The 24,056-nt window shown below is 44.3% G+C and overlaps 1 protein-coding gene across 7 annotated transcripts in view; it reads right to left on the bottom strand.

The window, feature by feature from the left end:
• The window catches only part of EXOC6B (exocyst complex component 6B), a 456,300-nt gene extending 432,640 nt beyond the window's left edge, over positions 1 to 23,660 (bottom strand). For 3 of the 7 annotated variants that reach the window (XM_043512818.1, XM_038398630.2, XM_043512821.1), the window contains exon 1: positions 23,451 to 23,639. In XM_043512818.1, the coding sequence (XP_043368753.1) occupies positions 23,451 to 23,563 (113 nt within the window). In that variant the 5' untranslated portion in view covers positions 23,564 to 23,639. Of the gene's footprint in view, positions 1 to 23,450 lie in introns of all 7 variants that reach the window. The other 4 variants (XM_043512819.1, XM_038398635.2, XM_038398631.2 and 1 more) reach the window with 3 other exon arrangements.
• Between the last annotated feature and the right edge of the window lie 396 nt (positions 23,661 to 24,056).

Genomic DNA, 24,056 nt, shown 5'->3' with positions numbered 1-24,056 from the left:
CAGTGGATGGGGACTAAACTGAGACGCAGGACACCTGGGTTCTATTCCTGGCTCTGCCACTGGCCTGCTCAGTGACCAAGGGCAAGTCTCTGAGCCTCAGTTTCCCCAAGTGTAAACTGTGCTTTTGAATGTGCTTGGAAATTTACTGATGAAAAGAGGTAAGTATTTTTGCTGCTATTATGTACTGCCCAAAAATCAAAGAGGCCTTTATCTATTGCAATCTCATATCTAATTTGCTTTCTGCTATGGGGACTCAATGCTTTTCAAGTGTCTTCTTCCCATTAAGCATCTGCATTTTGGATTATTTTGCTCTTCAGGTGAGGGGGGCTCTCTCTAGTTGTGTGTGCAATGCCAAGTAAATTATTGACATCAAAATTATTGCTTAAACTATAATCACTTGAATTGGGCCACGTTGAATCTCATTTCGTTATTTTGTGTTCATATTTCTAGCCTCTTTGTCCCTCTTGTATTATTTTTCTCTCCTCACTGTTCTCTCCTCCATTCTTTGGAATTTAGTATTATCTGCAAATGTAATTAACATGCTTTTTAACATCTCTTCCAGATTAAAGATGTGAAATAAAAGCAGGCACCACACCAATCACTGCAGCACCCTCTTAAAGAGTCCCCTACCCCTCCAATTCATTCAATACACTATAATTTATCATAACCCTTTGTTTATGATCCTCCAGCCAGTTTTCAATCTCAGTGACAGCATTCATACTCAAACCAATCTGGATTCATTAACATAGCAAGTTTTCTGAGCCATTGAGCCAAATTCAGACTCGGTATAAGCAAGCATCCTTCCTTTGACTTCAGATGCACCTGAGTATAGCAAGTCTGAATTTGGGTAACTGTAGCAAGTCAGACTCAAAAAGGAGTTGTACAATTAGACAGGAAACAACACAGGCCCGAATACTACCATCTACTCATGGTGGCTGAATCCCTGTGCTTACACAGACCCCCACTGATTTCAAAATGGCTCTGCACAAAGCAACTCTCAGAAGAGAGGCCTTACAGTCCAGAGATTATCACGTGTACACTAGCCATTATTTGAATGATTCTGCCAGTGTTTAGGGACTTGTTTTGGTCTGTTTTTAAAAGACAACATTTTGATCTTTTGCCTAGGAGATACTATTTCTGTCATTTTCCCTTTAAAATTGTTATTTTAAGTTTATTTGGGATTGGTTTCTTCTGGGAGGGCAGGGAGTGCAGTTCAAGGGTGAGTTTGTTTTGTTCTTGCTCCCCATACTTCCTCCTTTTTTTTTTTTTTTAAATTAGGTCAAGCAGGTTAACAGATGAAAGAGCAAGTTAATTTGTGTTTTCAGAAGCCAATCTAAAACCCAGCAAGCATGTTTCAGTTTTTCATGATCTTGTGTCTTGTTTTTGATTATTACAGTTATTTTGGGGATGTGTTAACTTTCTCCCTGGGAGTGCAACAGCATCTTTAGTTTCTTTCATTTTTTTAAAAAACCTTCAAAGACTTTACTGAAATCCACCTACCATATTCTTGTTGCACAGCAATTGTGTAATTCTATCCCCAACCCCCCAAAAAAACAAACATATATTCATCTGGCATGCAACAATTCAGAGCACAATACCACTGAGACAGGTACATTCATTCAAAGTGGCTACTTCCAAACCAGGAAAGAAACTCACAGGACTGATACATCACACAGCATGTGGTAAAGAAACAAAATAAAGGGTTGGGGGTTATTTTAGTGGACTAAAGCGACTGACAGTTCTTGGATACGCATTCTGAGCCATGGTTCTACGTGATCCAAGCAGGTCACAAAACTGATTCCTGGAGAGTTCATATGAAAACTAATGTGGCAGAAAGACACTTAATACTTACAACAATTTAGACCCTTTTACACACCATAGCTTGATTTCCTAGATTGCAAGCTGCTGGGGCAAGAAAACTAAGTCTAAGTCTGTTCTCTCATTATGTTTGTACAGTACAAAGCACAACAGGGTCCTGATCATGGCCTATAAACACTCTGATAATATAAATCAGTGGTTCCCAAACTTGTTCCACCGTTTGTGCAGGGAAAGCCCCTGGCGGGCCGGGCTGGTTAGTTTACCTGCCACGTCCACAGGTTCGGCCGATCGCAGCTCCCAGTGGCCGCGGTTCGCTGCTCCAGGCCAAAGGGTAGAGTGGCTCCCTTGGCCCGCGCTGCTTCCAGCAGTTCCCATTGGCCTGGAGCAGCAAACCATGGCCACTGGGAGCCGCGATCGGCCAAACCTGTGGACGCGGCAGGTAAATAAACCGGCCCGGCCCACCAGGGGCTTTCCCTGCACAAGCGGCAGAACAAGTTTGGGAACCATTGATATAAATAAAATAAATAAATATCATCTCCCTTGTGCAAGTGGTGCCCAAAGGAAGCATTTCATTCAAAATCCGGTTTCTGCTCTGCAGCACCAGAGGATGATCATGACTTAAAAGAGGCCTAAGGGCCTGGAATACACTTTACTTGAAGCTGCCATGAATCTTTTAGAAAAACATCCAATCTTGATTTAAAAATTGTCAGTGATGGAGAATCCACCACAAAACTTAGTAAATTGTTCCAATGGTTAATCACTTTGACTGTTACAAATGTATACCTTATTTCCAGTCTGAATTGGTCTAGCTTCAATTTCCAGCCATTGCCTGTGTTATACCTTTTTCTGCTCGATTGTTCCCCATGCAGGTACTTATAGACTGTAATCATGTCTCCCCTTAACTTCTCTTTGTTAAGCTAAATAGATAGAGCTCTGTGAATCTGTCACTATAAAACAGTGGTTCTCAATCAGCGGTACACATACCCCTGGGGGCACTCAGAGGTCTTCCAGGGGGTATGTCAACTCATCTAGATCAGTGTTTCTCAACTTGGGGGGGGTTACTAGTGCAGGGCTGGCGTTATGGGTTGGCAAGACAGGGTACCCCGTGAAGCTAGGTTAGATGCTTAAGCCCCGGGCAGCAGGGCTCGGGCTTCAGGGGTACAGTCATCTGGAAAGGTTGAGAACCACTGCTATAAGGCATGTTTTCTAATCCTTTAAAATCATGCTTGTCGCCCGTCTCTGAACGCTCTGCAATTTATTGACATCCTTTTTGAATTGTGGGCACCAGAACTGGCAGACAGTATTCCAGCAGTGGTCACACCAGTGACCAATACAGAGGTAAAATAACCTCTCTACTCCTATAAAGGACAGGAGTACTTGTGGCACCTTACTCAACATTCCCATGTTTATACATCCCAGCTCTTTTTTTAGCTCTTTTGGTCACAGTGTCACACTCAGAAGTCACTTTCACCACAACCCCCAAATCTTTTTCAGAGTCAACGTTTCCCATGAGAGAGCCCCCCATCCTGTAAGTGTGTTCTATAATCTTTGTTCCTAGATGTATACATTTAGCCATATTAAAATGCATAGTGTTTGCTTGCGTCCAGTTTACCCAGTGATCCAGATTGCTCTGATTTAGTGACCTGTCCTTTTCATTATTTACCACTCCCCCAATTTGTGTGTCATCTGCAAACTTTACCAGGGATGATTTTGTGTTTTATTCCAGGTCATAGACAAAAATATTAAATAGCATAGAGCCAAGAACCCACCCCTGCAGGACACCACTTGAGGATGATTCCCTGTTTACAGTTACACTTTGAGACCTATCCGTTAGTGAATTTTTAATTCATTTAATGGGTCATGTTAATTTTAATATCATTCTAGTTTTTTAGTCATACTGTCATGCAATACCAAGACTTACAGAAGTCTAAGTATATTACATCAACACTATTACATTTATCAACCAAACTTGTAATCTCAGTTAAAAAAAAATGATATCAAGTTCATCTGACAGGATCTATTTTCCATAAACTCCTGTTCATTTGCATTAGTTACATTACCTTCCTTTAGTTTTTTATTAGTCGAGTCCCATGTTAGTCATTCCATTTTCTTGTCTGGGACCTGTGTGATTCAGACAAGCCTATAACTAATGGAAGGTCATTCCATTCACCCTTTTTAAAAACTGGCACAACATTAGTTTTCTTTCTGTCTTCTGGAACTTCCCAATGCTCCAAGACTTACTGAAAATGAACATTAACAGTCCAGCAAGCTCCTCAGCCAGCTCTTTTAAAATTCTTGGATGCAAGTTATCTGGACCTGCTGATTTTCAAATGTCTCATTTTAGTAGCTCCTGTTTACCATCCTCCAGAGATACTAGTGGAATGGAAAGAGTGGTATCATTATATGATGAGACTATCATCATTTTTTTCCCCAAATACAGAAATAGTAATTGAACACTTCTGTCTTTTCTGCATTATTATTGATAGTTCTATCATTTCCATCTAGCAATGAACCAATACCATTGTCAGAATTCTTTTTGTTCCTAATATGCTTTAAAAACTCCTTCTTATTGTCCTTCACTCTGCTGGCCGCAGATTTTGCCTTGTGTCCTTTGACTCCCCTTACCAATTTTCTAGAATTTTGAACATCTGGATTTATATTCCTTACTATCAACTTCCCCTTTCTTCCATTTGTTATTTTTATTATTATTATTATTATTTTTATTATTATTATTTTACAACTTTCTTCACATCCCCTCTAAACCAGGTCAGTTTTTGAACCAGCACAGCTTTCTCTCTCGATTGTGGCTTTTTTAGGCATCTAAGGGCATTCTTAAATGATTCCCAATTGTCATTCACATTTTTCTGATTAAGTTCTTCCTCCCAGCTGATTTAGCTCAATTATTTTCAGAGTTGTGAAATTGCCCTTATTAAAGTACAAGGTATATATATTACTAGTCTGGACTTTATTCTGCTTGCACAATATAAATGTGATCAAGTCATGATCACTTGTACCTAAGCTACCATTAATTTTTAGTTCTGTGATCAGTTCCTCTTTATCTGTTAGGACAAGGTCTAAGACAGAATTCCCGTGTGGTTGCAACACTTTTTGAGGCAGGAAATTGTCATCTATTACACCTCTATCCCGATATAACGCGACCCAATATAACACAAATTTGGATATAGCACGGTAAAGCAGCACTCTGAGAGACACCAATTAGTGCCCTATCTTCTGCTTTAATTGTTAGGATATTGATCCATAAGCATTCAACATCATTTTATTCTATGTTATCAATGCCTTGGAAATAGGTAATGCCATTTTTGACATCGCATTCCAGTCTCCCTTCCCTTTTGCCCACTCAGTTCTTCCTAAATAAATTAAAAGTAATGGTTATAACATTTAAATTGTGCATATCATCACACCAGGTTTCAGTAATACCAATTAGCTCAAACTTATGCTCATAAATAAGCAATTCCAATTCCTCTTATTACCCAGACTCCTAGCACTGGTTTCTAGGCAATGAAAGACTTTCTTCTCCTCATGTCCTTTAGTTCCTTGATTAATTTTGTTCTCAGCATCCCAATTTTGTGCTAAGTGCTCATATCTTCTCTCTTTTTACCCTCCCCTTTTGCTACTAGTTTAATCCTCTCCTGAATATTCTAGCCTGCCTATTCCTAAGGAGATTGGTTCCCCTTCTGTTGAGATGGAGACCATTCAAACTATGCAGCCCCCTCTCCCCACAGAAGGTAGACCAATGTTCCATAAAACCAAAACCCTTCACCCTATACCACTCACCTAGTAAGCAATTCACTTCCAGAATCTTCTGCCTTCTGTCTTCCTTTGCTTGAGGAACAGGAAGGATCTCAGAAAAGGCTTGGACAGTCTTCTTTTTCAGCACACTTCCAAATTCCCTGAAATCATCTATTATCTGCGTGATATCCCGTGACACAGTGTCATTTGTGCCAATATGAACCCTCACCATCACCAACAGATCCTTGCCCATAGACTTCAGAAGCATATCCAGTCTTAGAGTGACATCTCATGTCTTGGCTCTGGGAAGGTAACACACTTTCCTGTTGTCTGCCTGTTCCTTGCAGAATGTTTATTCAGTTCTTCTGAGTACTGAATCTCCAACAAGGATAGTCTGACTGCCTTGGATGGCTAGAGAACTCTTTGCAGGTAAGCCTGATTTTCTTAGAGGTTGGACCAAGCTGCCATCTACACGTGTGTCCCATATGTGTCTCTGTTTCCTTGGACCTGCTGGAGCTTGAGAGGTTTCTTCCACAGATTCCATATTGAGGACCTGGTATCAATTTGAAACTTTTAGCTGTGGGAATGCCTCCAAATTCTCTTCTCCCTTGTGGCCAGGGTCTGGTTATTCTCATCTGTCTCCAACCATGTGGAATACTGCCATGACCTCTTGTCTCTGGTGGTTACGAACGACCAGGCCTCCCCTCTGACTTCCTCTGTAATGGATTCCTTTGTGGCCAGCTCCATTCTTCCTTGAACCTGTGATACTGGTGATTTGTCAACCTGGCTGTCTTAAGAACTCTTCAGCTTCTCCAATTCTTACTAGCATCTCAATTTGCCCCTCCAATCCAAGAATCTTTTCCTCCAGTACAGGCACAAACTTGCACTTCAAGCACAGGAAATCCCTTCTGGCTTCAGGCAGGAAAGAGAACATGGTACACCCGCTGCAGCTCCCTGGAGAAACTGAGCAGAGGGTTTTGTTCTTACTTGAAGCCACATGTTATTCATGCAGGGAAAGCTCTGCATGAGGTTTTGTACGCACCTAAGGCCGTGTGTTTAGCCTATGCAGAACTTAACAAGTCCAAGACTCTCCTCCATTTCAGTCCGCTCATCTATAGCCTGACACCTCACACACTGTTTATTGCCACCATCCTCCCCTCTCTCACCTTCTAAATACCAATATTGCCCTAGATACCAATATTGCCCCCAGTCCAGTCCATCCAAAGTCATCTTACTTGTGTGGTCATGTCATCCCTTCTATAAATCTTTCCATGGCTCTCCAGCGCACTGCACAGCAAGTTTGAACTCTTTGTCCTTGGCATTCAAAGACCTACAACCCTCCCTCTGACTTTGTCTTCACTTACATGGCATCCTATCAATCTTCATGTCCCCTTTGTTCCCCACCTCCTCCTCTGTCTCTCTGCGTGTGAAACACCTTCCATAAACTTGTTTGCCAAGCCACCCCCCTTGCCTCACTGATATCACCTCTAAAAGAGCTCTATTCTCCCATCACACCTACAAGGAGTGAGGCAGGAAATAAAAGAGAAGCAAGGAGCGTTAAATTAATGGAGCATCAAGAGACATACATACCTTACTAAATAGCTGTGTGATAGTACCATCCTTGTTTTTCCCCTTTCCTTCCCCCTGTTTTTTGTCTGTTTATGACCCTGGCTTATTGTGTTATACTTACATCAGATTTATGCTCTTCAGAACAGGAACCACCTCTGTACTTCTCTTTGAGAAGCTCCTAGCACATTTTGAGGTAATAAAGTTAGGAATCTTGCCATGAAATAAATATAGAAAAAATATAAGGTTGAATCTCAGGGAAAACATCCCAAGAGTGAAATCTATTATTCTGTGAAATAATCTCCAAAGAGGAGTGGAAGCCCCATCTTTAGCAGATTTAGACTAGGATAAACTACTAAAAATATACTGGAGAGAACAATCCTGCACTAGACAGACCAGGGAGGGATGTATTAGCTGACCTGTTAAGTCTTTCTAGCTCAAATTTCTTAGATCTACAGTTAAAATACAAAGAAAGTGAAGTCTAGATTAATTCAGTTCTCCCCCATACACACACGATTTCCTTGGCTAGGGTTTGAAAAACATCTTACCAAACACCTTCTACCAGAAGGCTAAACCTACAAGCCAGAGGCCCATACTCAAGATGGAGCCAGTCACTCCAGCAGGGTGTCAGTTTCAGGATGACTGCATCCGTTTCCCCTCCTTCCATGGTCCACTCCAGGAGTTGCCAGTCAGGCCTCAGGTCTCCAACCATCTGTCTCTGGGCAAGAACCCTTGTTACATTTCCTTCAGACTGGGGATTTTAAGGCTGCACAGCTCCCTGCCTTCACTGTGACATCCCCAGCAGGCCAATCTGCCTAAAGGCCAGCACCTGTGCATTGCTTTCTCTCTGACAGCTATGAACAGCATATTGCCAGCAGTTACTAGTTATTACACAGCTCATTCTAAGCAAGCACATTTACTCTTGAGGTAAAAGCATTGCAGAGAAAAAATAATAAACAAACAAACAATCAACACATACTAAACATATAGGATTCAGAGTAGCAGCCGTGTTAGTCTGTATTCGCAAAAAGAAAAGGAGTACCCGTGGCACCTTAGAGACTAACAAATTTATTAGAGCATAAGCTTTCGTGAGCTACAGCTCACTTCATCGGATGCATTTGGTGGAAAAAGCAGAGGAGAGATTTACACACACACACACACACACACACACACACACACACAGAGAGAACATGAAACAATGGGTTTATCATACACACTGTAAGGAGAGTGATCACTTAAGATAAGCCATCACCAGCAGCAGGGCGGGTGATGGCTTATCTTAAGTGATCACTCTCCTTACAGTGTGTATGATAAACCCATTGTTTCATGTTCTCTGTGTGTGTGTGTGTGTGTGTGTGTGTGTGTGTGTGTGTGTGTGTGTGTGTGTGTGTGTGTGTGTGTGTGTGTGTGTATATAAATCTCTCCTCTGCTTTTTCCACCAAATGCATCCGATGAAGTGAGCTGTAGCTCACGAAAGCTTATGCTCTAATAAATTTGTTAGTCTCTAAGGTGCCACGGGTACTCCTTTTCTTTAAACATATAGGATTCACTCATCAGTTTTATGGGACCCTAGCAGGCCAAAGTCTTTCCAACCTTTACAGAAGGGTATGGATCCCTCTTAGACAGAAGGTCCTGTCTGTTTTCTGGATCAGAAAGAAAGCCTTGTGTCAGTTCAAGTTCATTCTTTCGTACTAAAAGCTCTGTGTTCTTTGTTTAGTCTCAGTGACTCACCTTAATCAGCCCCCACTGTAGGTAGCTTCTGTAGAAGCTGTGGTAACCCCTCCTGATGGAGTAGAACACAATCATACATAAAGCTTCCATAAATTTAATAGAATGGCACCCAAAGATACTGCATGGGGTTGCAATATCTGTCACACAGAGTTCAAGGCAGTACCTAAGAACTCCTCCCTCACCGTGATACCGGAAATGCAGCCTTACCCTTGGACACCACCAAAGCTTCCTCAATCTTTCCTATCAGCCTTTGGTTAATAAGATGTCTGGTAAATGTGGAGCCCTCCTCTTCCCAGCTCTGCTGGGAGGAGGGAGGGAGGGAAAAAAAAAAAAAAAAACCACTGAGCATTAATCTTTCCCAGATATTCCAGCTGAAAGGCAAGGGCACAATGCTCTGCTCTACTCCCATCCCTCCATGAGAGACCTGGTGGATCTCTTTCCCGGAGTGTTGTTCAGCTGTGGAGTGGAGAGTTTGTTCATCTGCAATCACTGCTCTGCCTTAAGCACAAAAGCAGGTCAGGGAGCAAAGTACCAATCACAGGAGCACTCTCTGCTCAGCTTCATCCTCAGCACATGTGCTTCTTCCAACTTAGCAGACAGAACACTGAACTTAAAGATAAGTAAAGCTAAAAAAACCTCTCCACTTGCCTATGGCAAAAAAGAGGTCTATGGGGAATTATTTTGAGTTGCAAGTAATATTTGAAAATGCAAATGAAATATCACTACATGGGATTTCAGGAAATACCAGAAGTGAATCTAGCTATGGAGACTGATGCACCCTCTCCCTTAATCAAATCTGGTGTCTCTCTGTACCCAGAAGGAAGTACAATTTTGATCACCAGCACAAGAAATATCTTTAACTTTATTAATCCTGTGCTATACTTTAAGAAACTAAAGCACCTCAAGCACTCCTTGTGGAGTTGTTTGGCTAAATTCTCAATGATTAACACAGCTGAGTGCAACTTCCACTGGGCTTCTTCACAGCATAGCAAGGGCATGAAAGGACATGCGCTGATTAGAGGCCACCATAGCTGATTAGAGGCCACCATCAATTGTGCGATACATGTCACCACACCCTGCGTGGGTGGATCAAAAGTAGCATTGAGAAAGTCCTGTTCAGCTGCAATGGAATAGAGCATTCAAACTTCACAATATATAGTTTGCCTACTCAGATAATCGTTAGAAAGGTGTCCTTGTAAGCAACCTTCATATGCACAATACTGCCTTACTTAATTTCAATTCACTCCAGCCCCACTGATTACTGCATGAAGCACATTCGCCCTCTGATGAAGCCCCAGACTAGGAGCATTCAATCACACAACAGCCTTTGACAAGCAAAACCCCACTTAAGACAAGTGATATTTAATCCCTTATTGCCTTACAGTCCCAATGCTGACCTGAACTTTAACCTCCCGAGTGCACTATCCCACCAACCTGCATGACCTGAGTTTGAAAAATGTGAACTAGTCACCTGCCTCAGTCTTCCGGTAGATGCCGTTGAGCAGCAGGAGAAATTTGCTCATCTGGCTAAATCTGCTACGCTCAACTGGCTCAGCTCAGCCACTCCTGCATCAGACTGCACATCCGGAAGAGAGCACAAGGGTAGTTTTGAGCAGTGACGAGCTGCCAAAATCTTAACAAAGGGTTCCCTCCTCACCCCAGGAGGGGGTCATTGCCGACCCCCGCCACCCGGGACTCCTGCCCATCCAACCCCCCCACTTTCCTTGATGCCCCCACCCCCAGAACCCCTGCCCCATCCACCTCCCTCCCTGTGCCAAATGCCCCCAGAACTGGGTAGGATTATCTCGTGGGCCACCGTAGTGGGTGCCCACCCCATCCCTGAGAGCCGAGGGACCTGCCGGGGGGCAAGGTGGGGAGTCCTGGTGGTGATTACCTGGGGTAGCTCCCAGGAAGCATCCGGCAGGTCCCTCTGGCTCCTAGGAGCAGGGGAGCGACCGCTCCCCCCACTGATCACATCAAAAGTGGGACCTTAGGAGCCAACTCCATGGGTGCTCCGGGGCTGGAGCACCCACGGGGAAAATTTGGTGGGTGCAGAGCCCCCACCGGCAGCTCCCCAACCCGCACCCGGCCCCAGATCACCTCACCTCTGCTCCGCCTCTGAACGCACCACCTCGCTCTGCTTCTCCGCGCCCTCCCTCCCCCCAGCTTCCCACGAATCAGCTGTTCGGCGGGAAGCCTGGGAGGACTGAGAAGCAGGTGGCAGCTTTGCACTCAGGCCGAGGGTGGTGGGAAGTTAGCTGGGGCGGGGAGCGGTTCCCCTGAGCGGCCCCCCCCAGGTTTCCTGCTGCAGCGTGGGCAGCCCTCCTCGCGCCCCCCCATCCCAGTCACCTCCTCCTCCCTGGGCCTGAGTGCGAAGCTGCGGCCCATTTCTCAGCCCGCCCCGGCTTCCCGCGAGAACAGCTGATTCGTGGGAAGTCTGGGGGGGGGGAGGGCGGAGAAGCAGAGCGGGGTGGCGCATTCAGGGGAGGAGGTGGAGGCGAGCTGGGGCCGGGGGTGGGGCGGGGAGCTGCCGGTAGGTGCTCTGCACCCACCAAATTTTTCCCGTGGGTGCTCCAGCCCTGGAGCACCCATGGAGTCGGTGCCTAAGGCACCACTTTTGGCCTGTTAAATTTAAATGCGGAACCACCAGTTCTAAAAAGGCTTCTAAATTTAACAACCAGTTCTAGCAAACAGGTGCGAACCGGCTCCAGCTCACCACTGGTTTTGAGTCCATCTCTTCCTCCACCCCTCCCAAGCAAAAGTGTGGTCCTGAAGGTCACTGCTAGTTGGTGGCAAAGAAAATCCTCCTACAGGTGAGTTCCACAAAGGAATGGCCTTCTAAGAAGTCATCCTGACCTAGTCAGGAAAGCTGGTCATCAGTGGACTGATTTGAAAAACCAAAGCCAATGCTGACACTTAAATATGAGTTTCCAAAGGGCATATGGCACATCCAGACTGTCTGAAGAAAAGTGTTTGGAAGACAACTAGGTAAGATCTTCCTTATGCCCTGAAACGAGAACAGGAAAGTGTCTCCGGTTACGTCTTATTCTCAGCTGATACGGTACAATAACTTCTTAAAGCAACACTCCCCAGCGAACCATAAACAGATGCATCTGCTACAGCAATAGTACTAAGACGACTCACCCTCTTCCCCTCTCCCCAAGCAGTCATAAAAAAAACCCCACACCAAACCAAAGTTGAGTAATAATACTTAGCACCCTTCATCTCCTCACAATGACCCTTTGGAAAGGTAAGTGCTATTTCAACATTTTATAGATAAGGAAGTTGAGTCGAAGGCAGGTGTCATGACTTGCCCAAGGTCAGCCAGCAAGTCAGTGTCTAAGCCAGGACTAAAACCCAGCGCTATTAGTTCCTAGTCATGTGTTTCATTTATTCCGATTCATAATCATATAATCAAATAACTCAATCATCAGTATATATAGTCCATGAAAAACAGTGATCTCCAAAAAGATAACACCCATAGACCCTTTGACACAATTCCCATCCCAAAACTCTCAACTCACCCAGAACTTCCCTGGACAGCCAGGAGAAAAGAGGGACAATGCCATTCGGTTCTGCAATAGGAGTGCATCCCTTAAAGTAGTGCTAACTTGTAATACTACCACCACTACTTATTTCATAATAAGCAACAAGATGTACTGAGAGGCTAACACACAAGTGAAAATAAAATAAAATCCAATGCGGTGCTGGGGGGAGAAAACACTCTCCTAGAATGGCCCAGGCAGACTTTCAGGCCTCACCAAATAGGAGCAGGTAGGGGGGTTGATAACTTTTGCAAGTAAATTTAACTCTAGAAAGGAAACTATTTTCCACACGATTGACGAGGAAGTTAATATTCTCTATAAATAAACTAAGGTCTCTTCCCTGTAAACTACTGTGTGCGGACTGTAAAGGTTCACCAAGATGGAACTACTTATAGCAGGGGTTCTCAACCACTTTCTTTCTGAGCCCCCCCCCCCCCCCCAACGTGCTATAAAAATTCCACGGCCCATCTCTGCCACAAAAACTGTTTTTCTGCATATAAAAGCCAGGGCCACCGTTAGGAGGTAGCAAGCAGGGCAATAGCCCGGGGCCTCATACCACAGGGGGCCCTGTTAAGCGAAGTTGCTCAGGCTTCAACTTCAGCCCCAGGCATTGGGGCTTCGGCTTTCTGCCCTGGGTCCCAACAAGTCTAATGCTGGCCCTGCTTGGTGGACCCCCTGAAACCTGCTCGCAGCGCCCCCACTGGGCCCAGGACACTGGCTTACAGGATCAGGGACTAACATTATAAAAGGAAGGGGAAACATAAAACTGAAAAAAGAAAAGGAGTACTTGTGGCACCTTAGAGACTAACAAATTTATTTGAGCATAAGCTTTTGTGAGCTACAGTGAACTGTAGTTCACGAAAGCTTATGCTCAAATAAATTTGTTAGTCTCTAAGGTGCCACAAGTACTCCTTTTCTTTTTGCGAATACAGACTAACACAGCTGCTACATCTTAGTCACAAGTCACAGAAGCTGTAAGAGTCAGATTAAACCTGACCAGTCAGTTCCTTAATACTGTGTTTAAATTTCCTGCATAGATGGACGCAAAGAAACACAGGTAGCAGAATTAATGCAATCGTTGATGTTTTTCTGCTAGGGAGTTTTGGGCTGGACAGTATCAGGCTGATAGTGTGAACATTAACATAATCCAGGCAATAATACTTTAAACTGTCTTTTAAAAGATAATTATGGGCATACAAACAGGGCACATCTACTGGAGCAGTTTCATTCCCACTGCATTATGTTCTCACATCTGGGAGGGGCCGAGGTGCACTGAAGATGCTCCAAAGAGTCCTATTCAACTTCTCGTAGCAACTGACTGTGGTTATAAACAAGCTGCCTGAGTGAGCTCAGTGAACAGAAGAAGTTAGCATCTAATCAGTCAGGCCTATATCTTCATGACACATTCCTCTAGAGGCTGTTTGCATTTTTTGCACAGTAATTCATAAGATATGGGACTGATTCAGCCAGCTCAGAATGTCACATGAGAAATATTATTCCTAAGGGTGTAAAATAAGAGATAAAAGACTTATTACACAGAGATACAAATTTTAAACATGCAGACAGTAACAATAAATTTACACAGCATTCATCTTCAAAGCATTTTACAAACAGGCCACATTCTTGGCTGCCTTCAGGCAGTGCGGGGAGAGGGGGTTTTCCTCAGCTGGTGCACAGCAGAGTAGAGGTAGCTGCCCCACTCACTCTCCCCAGCTGAATCCCGGGTGCAGAGAACGTATCAGGATAGAGAGACAGTAAGGACAGAGTGCACTGCTCCCCCAGCAATGCTGAGCTAGAGAATGGACCTTTAGGAACCATAACCAGCTGGCACAGGTCAAAGCAGCCTCAATGCCGGGCTCAGGGTGATACAGATTCACTGCGAGAACCAGGGAGTCATAACAGCAGAAGCCATTAGCCAGTCCTCAAAAAATTCCTGCAATAGAGATATCCTCATTTTACAGACTGAGGCAGATGGCCAACATTTTCATCCTCCTATTTGGGATTCCTCCATTTCTGAGAGCCCAACCCAAGATACCTAGGGCTGGATTTCCAGAAACACTGAGCACTCACAGCTCCCACTGACTTGGATTGTGGGTGCTCAGAACTTGTGAAACATCAGGGCCAAGAGCTCTCAAGTTGGGCACCCTAAAACTGAGACACCGAAGAGCAGCAGCAGCCACCTCGGACATTTTTGGACTAAACACATGGCTCAAAGACACAAACTAGAAACCTCCCCTCCCAGGCTACTGGTAGTGGCAAAGCAGAGAATCAGGATCTTGGACATCTATTAATCTTTTAATGCAGTAGTACCCACCAGGAATCAGGCCCCACTGTGCTAAGCATCATGCAGACAAACAAAAGACAGTCCTTGCACCTGGAGAACTTACAATCTAAGTCTAAGATGAGTGTAAATGGTGAATTCTCTGTAACTTGAAGTCCTTAAGCCATGATTTTAGGACTTCAGTAACTCAGCCAGAGGTTAGTGGTCTATTTCAGGAACGCGTGGCCAAGCTTCTGTGGCCTGCAATGTGCAGGAGGTCAGGCTAGATGATCACGATGGTCTCTTCTTACTTTAAAGTCTATGAGAGACACCGGAGGAGCACAAGAATGAAATGATTATGAACAGCTTGATAAATAGAATTATTGCACACCGGCAGCCTGCCCATCCAGAGTATTTTGCAGGCATTATCACAGAGAGGAGTTTAAGGAAGGATTTTGACATTTTACAGCACTTTTATAAACAAATTTTGCAAGACACCTCATTACTTTTCTTGATAAAAGTACAAATATAATGGATGAAAGGAATGAGACAGATGTAATATGTTTGGATTTTATTTGATACAGTGCATCTCAAAACCCTGGCTTGAAAAGTTATTCCAGTTCATAAGAGAAACACTCTGGAAGTCTTAAAACTAGTGGCACAAAAAGGAAATGATGTAGAACAATGTACTGACTTAGGAAAAAGAAAAGGAGTACTTGTGGCACCTTAGAGACTAACAAATTTATTTGAGCATAAGCTTTCGTGAGCTACAGCTCACTTCATTGGATCCGATGAAGTGAGCTGTAGCTCACGAAAGCTTATACTCAAATAAATTTGTTAGTCTCTAAGGTGCCACAAGTACTCCTTTTCTTTTTGCGAATACAGACTAACACGGCTGTTACTCTGAAACCTGACTTAGGAAAAGATGTTTGGTGGGAAGGGGAAGATTAACCACTTCTTTTAGGACCAATTCTAATTGATAAGGGAAGCTAAAGATATAAGGGAAAAAATCCATTGGGGATTGGGCTAAAGACAGTAAGGACAGGGAAGGAGGTGTGTATTAAGTATAATAGGAACAAAAAGTAATCCTAGCAATGGTATACACCTGTTACTAAATGGCGATGGTAAAGTTGTTAGTAATAATAAGGCAGAAAAGTCCAAAGCATTAATACATTTCTTTTCTGTATTTGAAAAGAAGCAGGATGGTGTACTTATATATTGATGAAGTACGTTGCATTCTCTAAGGAGAATGTTAGACAATGTCTACTAGAGATAAACATTTTTGGATCAGCAGGCCTAGTTAACTTCTATGCAAGAGGTATAAAAGAGTTGGCTAAGGAGATCTCTGGACCGCTGGGTGTTAATTTTGTAATAAATCTTGGAATACTGGGTAATTGCAGAAGATCGTAAGAATGTTATCGTTGTGCAAAAATGAAAAGTGGAATAATCCCAGGAAACTCTAGGTTATGCAAAAATCAACCCCAGACAAAATAATGGACAAGCTAATATGGGATTTAACTGATAAAGAATTAAAGGATTGGAATATAAGCAATGCCAGTCAACATGGTTACAGAAAAAAAGGTCTTGTCAAGCAAACATGATTAAAAGTTTGGTTGATAAAGGTAACCACATAGATGTCATATACTTAGACTTTTATAAGGCATTTGACTTAGTACTGCAAGACATTTGATGAAAAAATTAGCACTACATATATTAATAAAGCACACATTAAATGGATTAAGAAGAGGCTAACTGACAGATCTCAAGAAGTAGTTGTCAATGAGGAATCATCATCAAAAAAGAGTGTTTCTTTGGTGGGGTTCCCTGGGGACCACTAATAGGCTTCACATTAAAAAAAATCTCTGCTGATAACATTTACAGATGACACAAAGAGTGGCTTAATGGTAAATAATGAGGAGGACTGGGCAGCTTTACAGAGCAATCTGAAGCTGGGCCCATTCATACAAAATGCATTTTAATACAGCTAAATGCAAAGTTATACATCTTAGAACAAGTAATGCAAGCCAGACCTACAGAATGAGGGACAGTATTCTGGAAAGCAGTGACTCTGAAAAGGATTTGGGGTCATAGTGGACAAGTAACTCAAACTCCCAATGCAATGTCGTGACAAAAAGTGCTAAGGCAATCCTTGGATACGTAAATGGGAATAGGAGTAGGGAATAGGAGTTTACCTCTGTATATATTGCATTGGTGAGACCTGCATACAGCTCTGGTGTCCATCCTTTTTAAAGGATGTTGAAAATTGGAGAGAATGCAGAAGAGAGCCGCAAAAATGATTTGAGGTCTGGAGAAAATGCCTTACAGGGCAAGAGATTTAAGAGCTCATTCTGTTTAATTTAGCAAAAAGATTGAGAGGTGACTTGATTATAGTGTCAAAGCACCTTCACATGAAGAAAATACCAGGTATTAAAGGGCTCTTTAATCTAGTGGAAAAAGGCAGAACAAGAAACAATGTCTAGAAGTTGAAGCCTGACAAATTCAAATTAGAAACAAGGCACAAATTTTCAACAGTGAGGGTGATTAAGCAGTGGAACAAACTACTAAGGGAAGTGAAGGATTCTCCCTCCATCTCTTGATGTCTTCAGATCAAGACTGGGTTCCTTTCTGGAACATGTGTTTTAGCCAGACAAGTTACTGGGCTCATTACTGGGGTAAGTTGATGAAATTTAATGGCCCGTGTTGTAACAGAAGGTTAGACTAGATGATCTAAGGGTTATTTTTGGCTTTAAACTCTATGGATCCATAAGTCATTTATTAGGAATCTAGAAGAGCAAGTAAACCATATATTAAAGGAAATATACATGACAAATTGGAAGGAGGTACAAATGCTAGTGAGGGCAGAGAAATAATACAAAGGGACGTGAAAAATTTTAAAAAGAGGCAGAAAGCAATCTAGTAATAAAAATGCAAGATAATATATCTATGCAAAAAAATGATACATCACATACATTTTTTGGGAGGAGACTTTTGGAAAGGAGTAATGCTGAAAGATTCAGAAATTTAGATAGGAGTTTGCAACTTTTTTTTTTTTTTTTTTTAAAGGGGGTGATCCGGTCACGCAGAGACATCCAGTCACAAAACTGTCCTCTATACTGTTCTGGTGTGATTTCACACACAATATTACTTTTACCATATCACCAGGAAGCTAGACAAACTGGAGACAGTTCAGTGAAGAGCAACAAACATGATCAATGAATTTATGGGGAAGACTGAAAAATCAAAGCACTAGAACTTAGGGGGAGATGATTTATGGGCAGGAAGGCATTATTCTTCCGCGAGGGTGATTATACACCACAATGATGTTATAAAAATGTGGATGGATAGAAGAGACAGGAAAATTATCTACAAATAACTAAATAATGTAAACACAAATGGGAGGAGAGGAACTACTTAGGGTGGTACAAGAGACAATAACTAGGAGTGATTGGATATCTTTAGTAAAGGAAGCGTTTGGACTGAAAAGCTGGAAAGACATCCTGACATTTGTTATTTGTATTCCAGCAGCATCCAAAGGTCCTAACCAGATCCCTGCTCCAAAGAGTTTATAATCTAATTTGAAACAAGACATGGCAAGTTTCAGATGTAACAAACAATAGTCCAGGAGAGGGAGGCCAAGTTAACAGTAAGATAGCATGGTTATGATAATAGCTATTGCATAGCTTGATAGTTCTAAAGCACCGGAAAAGGTTCTCTTAAAAATAAATACTCCAACTGTTCTGAAAGCAAGGGACCTATTAGGCCAGGAAATAGTTTCCCCAAAGGGAACTGGGGAAACCCCATGTTTAAACTAGACTGGACAAGACATTAGTAAATGTACTTCAGGAACTCTTATCTTTGGTTTTGCAATAATGCTCAGCACAGATGTGCTGAAGTAGAGGCACGTTAGACCTGTATGAGAGCATCCACAGCGCATGGACTTCATGGACAGCAACCACCTAGTCCTTCTGAAGGAGTCTTTCCTCCCAAATATTTACAGAAGGACTCATGAAAATAAGTGATTTCAATGAAAGACATTGTCCACACAGGAATCAGAACTCCATAGCAATGACAATTTAAATACAACTAGAGCTGGTCTACCTACAGTCTTTACTATAAATATAATCAATGTAGAAACTGATTAAAGTGGTGCAACACCCCAGTGTGGACACAATTATAGGGATATGAAGCATTATATCAGTGTCGTTTATTCCAGGGAAGCACTTTGATACCATGGTAATAGCATCCACACTATGAGATTTTACCCCTTTTAACTATGTTGAAAAAGAAACTGCATAGCTAAGCAAGGGAAAAACAGTGTGCAGACAAGCCCACGTTGCTAGCAGGAACCCAGCACCATTTCCCTGTACCACGGGCAGAGATTGCATGTCTGCACTATGTTATGAAACTGTGCTATTTCTCAAAGGAAGCCTAGCCTGTCTCCTGAAGACTCACTTCTTCCATGATGCCCACAAGCAGTGAGTCATTTAAAAAAAAAGTTGTTAAATCTTCTACTTCTCTGGCACACAGCATATCTACTCTGTGTCTGTCTAGTGTAGCCTGAAAGCTCTTTGGAACTGGGATTGTTGATGCTTGTCATTAATAACACCTCTCAGTAAAATAAAAACGAATCTCACCCCCACCCAGATTAGAAAAGCCATTCTAGAATCACTCCTGTAACAATCATGTTTATACAGTTGATGGTTGCAGAATCCTGAACTCCCCCACTTCTCAGACAGATACAGAGATCCACGGTATAAAAGTCTGCAGACATATATGAGGTCTGAAAGCTCATTTGATCTCTGCTGAATATGCCAAGAATAGGAGACTTTAAACCTACTGTTGTAATTTTTACACAATATGAAAAACCTGGACAGATGGCTCTTAAGTATTTTGACTTTTTTTTTATTAATAAACCAGACCAGTGTTCAGCATGTCCTTCAAATAACATCACATGGCCTATCCCCACAAGGTTACAGTTACAGCCCTACTTCTGCTGGGAGACTATTTAAAAGAAGATTTAAAAAATGAGTCAAGAGCTGACCAAATTGTAATCTTATAATATCACAAAACAAGAGTTTCCTGCCACTACACAAATGCAGACACAGATCCTGTGACCATATTCAAAGACCATTGTTATCAGCCAGAAAGTTTATACACATTTGCTCATTTGAAGGGACACAGGCAGGTAGATTAACTCGAGAAGTTATGGTTTTGTAAATATGAGAAGGTTTTACATAAACCTGATATTAACATAAATGTTTGCCATTTTTTTTTTAAAACCGTTCTGTTTGGATTTAAATATCCCCCTTTACCATTGCAATTTAAGCTCCACAATTAGTGCACAAAAACCAAAACCCGACTACAAACAAAGGTGAAACTGAACGCTATTTTCATTTCAAAAGGAGAATGAAATTGAAAAAAGAAAAATAGCAAAAAGTAAAAGGAAAGTTTTAGAAATATCAGTTTTAATCTCAGTTTTTGGTAACATGAGGAAATTAATTGTTTTTTAAAGGAAACATTTTTAAAACAACACTTCTATCCTTTAACATGAGGGATCTGGGTATAGTGGACTGTTATTTGTTTGGGGGACGGGGGGGTTAAAAATACAAGTAGTTTACTTTTATATATAAAATTGGGTCCCATCAGGCCAGGATTGTGAATAATGTGCAGTCTGGATAGCTGAAACAGATTCCAAGTGGGTATAATTTATTTATCTAAACATTCTAAAAATCACACAAAATCAGGTGATTCCTTTTGGGATCAGGTCACAGCTACATGGACAAATATCATGTCTTCTAGATTAACAATGCAGTAGAAATCACTGCTGAGAAATTGTAAACTGCATCACAAAGGAAAAAAAAAGAATGAAACACTGACTCCAGAACTTCATAAACTACCACAGAGAGTGAACGAAAAGCAGAAATGATAGCGTTGACAGCCATGCAACCTCTTTCATTTACACCTCTAGGACAGAGAAAAAGTCAGCAGCTTCACAGAGTAGGCGAAGAGTTTTTCCAGTTGAAAAGTACCACAAGAACCACCAAAAGAGGATGTTTAATAAGGGAACAAAGGATCCACTAACCAAACAGAAACATTAACCTATATGATCATCAGGATGGTAACTGTACCCATACCCCATGGTTTTTCAATTCGTCATACTTTTTGTGAAACAGATAAAAAATAAAAACCCATAAACAATGGTTAGGAAAATAACATTCAGATAAGAGTCTGGGGTTTGCGATGAAATCTGCACATTCTCCCTATATGTACATATTGTCAAACAGACATCTCCACATCTAATGTGACAGTTTGCTACAGTTACTAAAGAACAAACACTCTATACAAACACTCCTTGGAGAGGTTGAGGAAATCAGACCCAGAAGTGCAAGTTTAAAAATAATCAGTAGAATATGGAACATTCTTTCACATTGACAGCCCCTTAAAGCAAGATAGCCCCCCCACCCCAAAAGGCCTAGAAGAAGAAGAAAATCAGATCATAGTGAAGCCAAATTACGAGTCTAAACAACTACAGGCAAGGCCCTGGGGAATGGGCCACAGTTTCAGATTACAACGTTTTATCTTCAACTTCTTGATGAATCTCACCCCTGGCCTGATGAGAAATCCTTCAGCGCCTGCCAGAACTATGACGTGAGGATGGTATCTGGGTATAATGGAGAGAGAGGGTGTGGGAAGGAACAAGAGGATTTCATACTCCACTCCAGCCCAGAGGTGACTTCTGCAGAAAACATTTAAATGCACACAACCCAGGACGGGATTTTCATAGTTATAAAGCAGAGATTCAGAGTGGGAGGTTAGTAAACTAATTTTCAAGAGGGTGTCTAATTATTAGACACTTATACCACCCTACCATCAATGCTGTGCCCAAAATTCACTATAGAGAGGGCACCAGTTCCCAAATACAGAAGCCTTGAAGAAAGCCAGTCCCAAGGCAATACTAGTACCTTACAGCTGCAACCCTCCCTATCATTCTATCAGTATCATCTTTTGCTCCACCATTCTCCAAATTCAAGGTCTTGCTGACCCCAACGTTTTTCACATCCCTATCTAAAATCCATTCTTCTAATCCATCCGTTCTCCAGCACGACTGTTATAATCCTGGCCAGTACCTTGGTGACCTCCCACATCTCACCTCAACCCTCCATGTCTATTCAAAACATTGCTTCCAAAAAAAGAGAGTCTTCCCATCCTGCTGCTCCAATTATGTTACCCCACACTCCTTCTTCAAATCCCTTCACTGGCTTGCCTTCCTGCTGAGTTATTAACCACCATCATTTTCTTCAATGCCATAAATGTACACAGCACTTCACAAAACAGAAGGCACAGGACAACAGTTTTGAAAAATCAAAAGGGTGGAGAGGGAGGAGAACAAAGTAAGAGAATTCCTGGCAAGAGATGCAGGATTTGGAGGAGAGAGAAGGACCCTTGATAAAGCAGGCTCAGGTAGCTGCAGCTGTTAGGGCTCAGGACAGCAGCTGGGACGGGGAGAATGACAATGACTGGCAGACTATGCCATGGAACTGTCATTCAGTCAGAACAGGTGGAATATCAGGGTATATACCTGATTAAGGGGGCATGGGGAAGCCCTTCTTTTAGGGATTTGGTATATTCGCAGAGCACCAGGAGGGTCTTTCTTTGTTTCATTTGGGGGGTTTAGATGGTCTATCAACAAGGACACAGAGTGGCAACGTGGACGGATAACCCAGTTTGGTGGAGTTAAAGGGCTCTCCATGTCTGAACAGGGAGTGGTGGGGGGGTGGGTCCTCCCTGCTTAGGGGGAAGTGATGAGGGAGCTGGGAGTTCCCAACTTAGGGGAGCCAGGAGTCTCTAGAGCTGAGTGGTGCGGAGGACTCCCTGTTTAGAGTCTGGGGGTGAGCGGGGGAGCAATAGGAATGTTGGGGGCTCCCTGTTCAGGGGGAAGTGATGGGGGGCTGGGGGCTCCCTGATGGGGGGCTGAGGGCTCCCTGTTCAGGGGGAAGTGAATGGGGGGCTGGGGGCTCCCTGATGGGGGGCTGAAGGGCTCCCTGTTCAGGGGGAAGTGATGGGGGGCTGAAGGGCTCCCTGTTCAGGGGGAAGTGATGGGGGGCTGAAGGGCTCCCTGATGGGGGGCTGAAGGGCTCCCTGTTCAGGGGGAAGTGATGGGGGGCTGAAGGGCTCCCTGATGGGGGGCTGAAGGGCTCCCTGTTCAGGGGGAAGTGATGGGGGGCTGAAGGGCTCCCTGATGGGGGGCTGAGGGCTCCCTGTTCAGGGGGAAGTGATGGGGGGCTGAAGGGCTCCCTGATGGGGGGCTGAGGGCTCCCTGTTCAGGGGGAAGTGATGGGGGGCTGGGGGCTCCCTGTTCAGGGGGAAGTGATGGGGGGCTGGGGGCTCCCTGTTCAGGGGGAAGTGATGGGGGACTGGGGGCTCCCTGATGGGGGGCTGCGGGCTCCCTGTTCAGGGGGAAGTGATGGGGGGCTGGGGGCTCCCTGATGGGGGGCTGCGGGCTCCCTGTTCAGGGGGAAGTGATGGGGGGCTGGGGGCTCCCTGATGGGGGGCTGCGGGCTCCCTGTTCAGGGGGAAGTGATGGGGGGCTGGGGGCTCCCTGATGGAGGGCTGCGGGCTCCCTGTTCAGGGGGAAGTGATGGGGGGCTGGGGGCTCCCTGATGGGGGGCTGCGGGCTCCCTGTTCAGGGGGAAGTGAGGGGGGGCTGAGGGCTCCCCCTGATGGGGGGCTAGAGGGTCCCTGCTCAGGACTGTGGCGGGGGGCCCCGGGCCCGGCTGTACCTGAGCGTGGGGCCGATGCAGGCCGTGTCCGTGCTCTCGATCTCCCGCAGGATCCGCTCGTGCTCCGCCGCCGTCTCCAGGCTCTCCAGCTCCGCCATCTTCCCCCGCTCCATGGGCTCCGGGCCCGGCTGGGACGCAGCGAGCCTCGCCCACCCCCCGGCTCTGCCCCAGCCCGGCCCCGCCCCGCCCCGCCCCGGGCTCGCCGGCCGCGCCCCTTCGCCGCGCCGCGTCTCCGCCCCCCGCCGCGCCGGCATGCCGGGAAATGTAGTCCTGGGGGAAAGGGGGTGTCGCCCAGAGAGAGACTCCCACCAGCGACCCTCTTTGGGGGACCGCCACCCCCGTCAGACCTGCCCCCACACGCTTCACTGGGGACCCCCCACCCCCGTCAGACCCTCCCCAGACCCTACATTGGGGGGACCCCACCCCCATCCGACCTACCCCCAGACCCTGCATTGGGGGAACCCCCACCCCTGTCAGACCTGCCCCCAGACCCCTCACTGGGGGGACTCCCCTCCCCTGTCAGACCCGACCCCTCACGGGAGGGACTCCCGACTCCCAGTGCCCCTCATTGTGGGGAGACATGCCACCCCCTTCAGGCCTGACCTG

This window comes from Dermochelys coriacea, chromosome 4 (genome assembly GCF_009764565.3).
Source record: "Dermochelys coriacea isolate rDerCor1 chromosome 4, rDerCor1.pri.v4, whole genome shotgun sequence".
NCBI lineage: Eukaryota > Metazoa > Chordata > Testudines > Dermochelyidae > Dermochelys > Dermochelys coriacea.
Note: the sequence above shows the minus strand (reverse complement) of the source record. Positions and strands in the feature narration are given on the sequence as shown.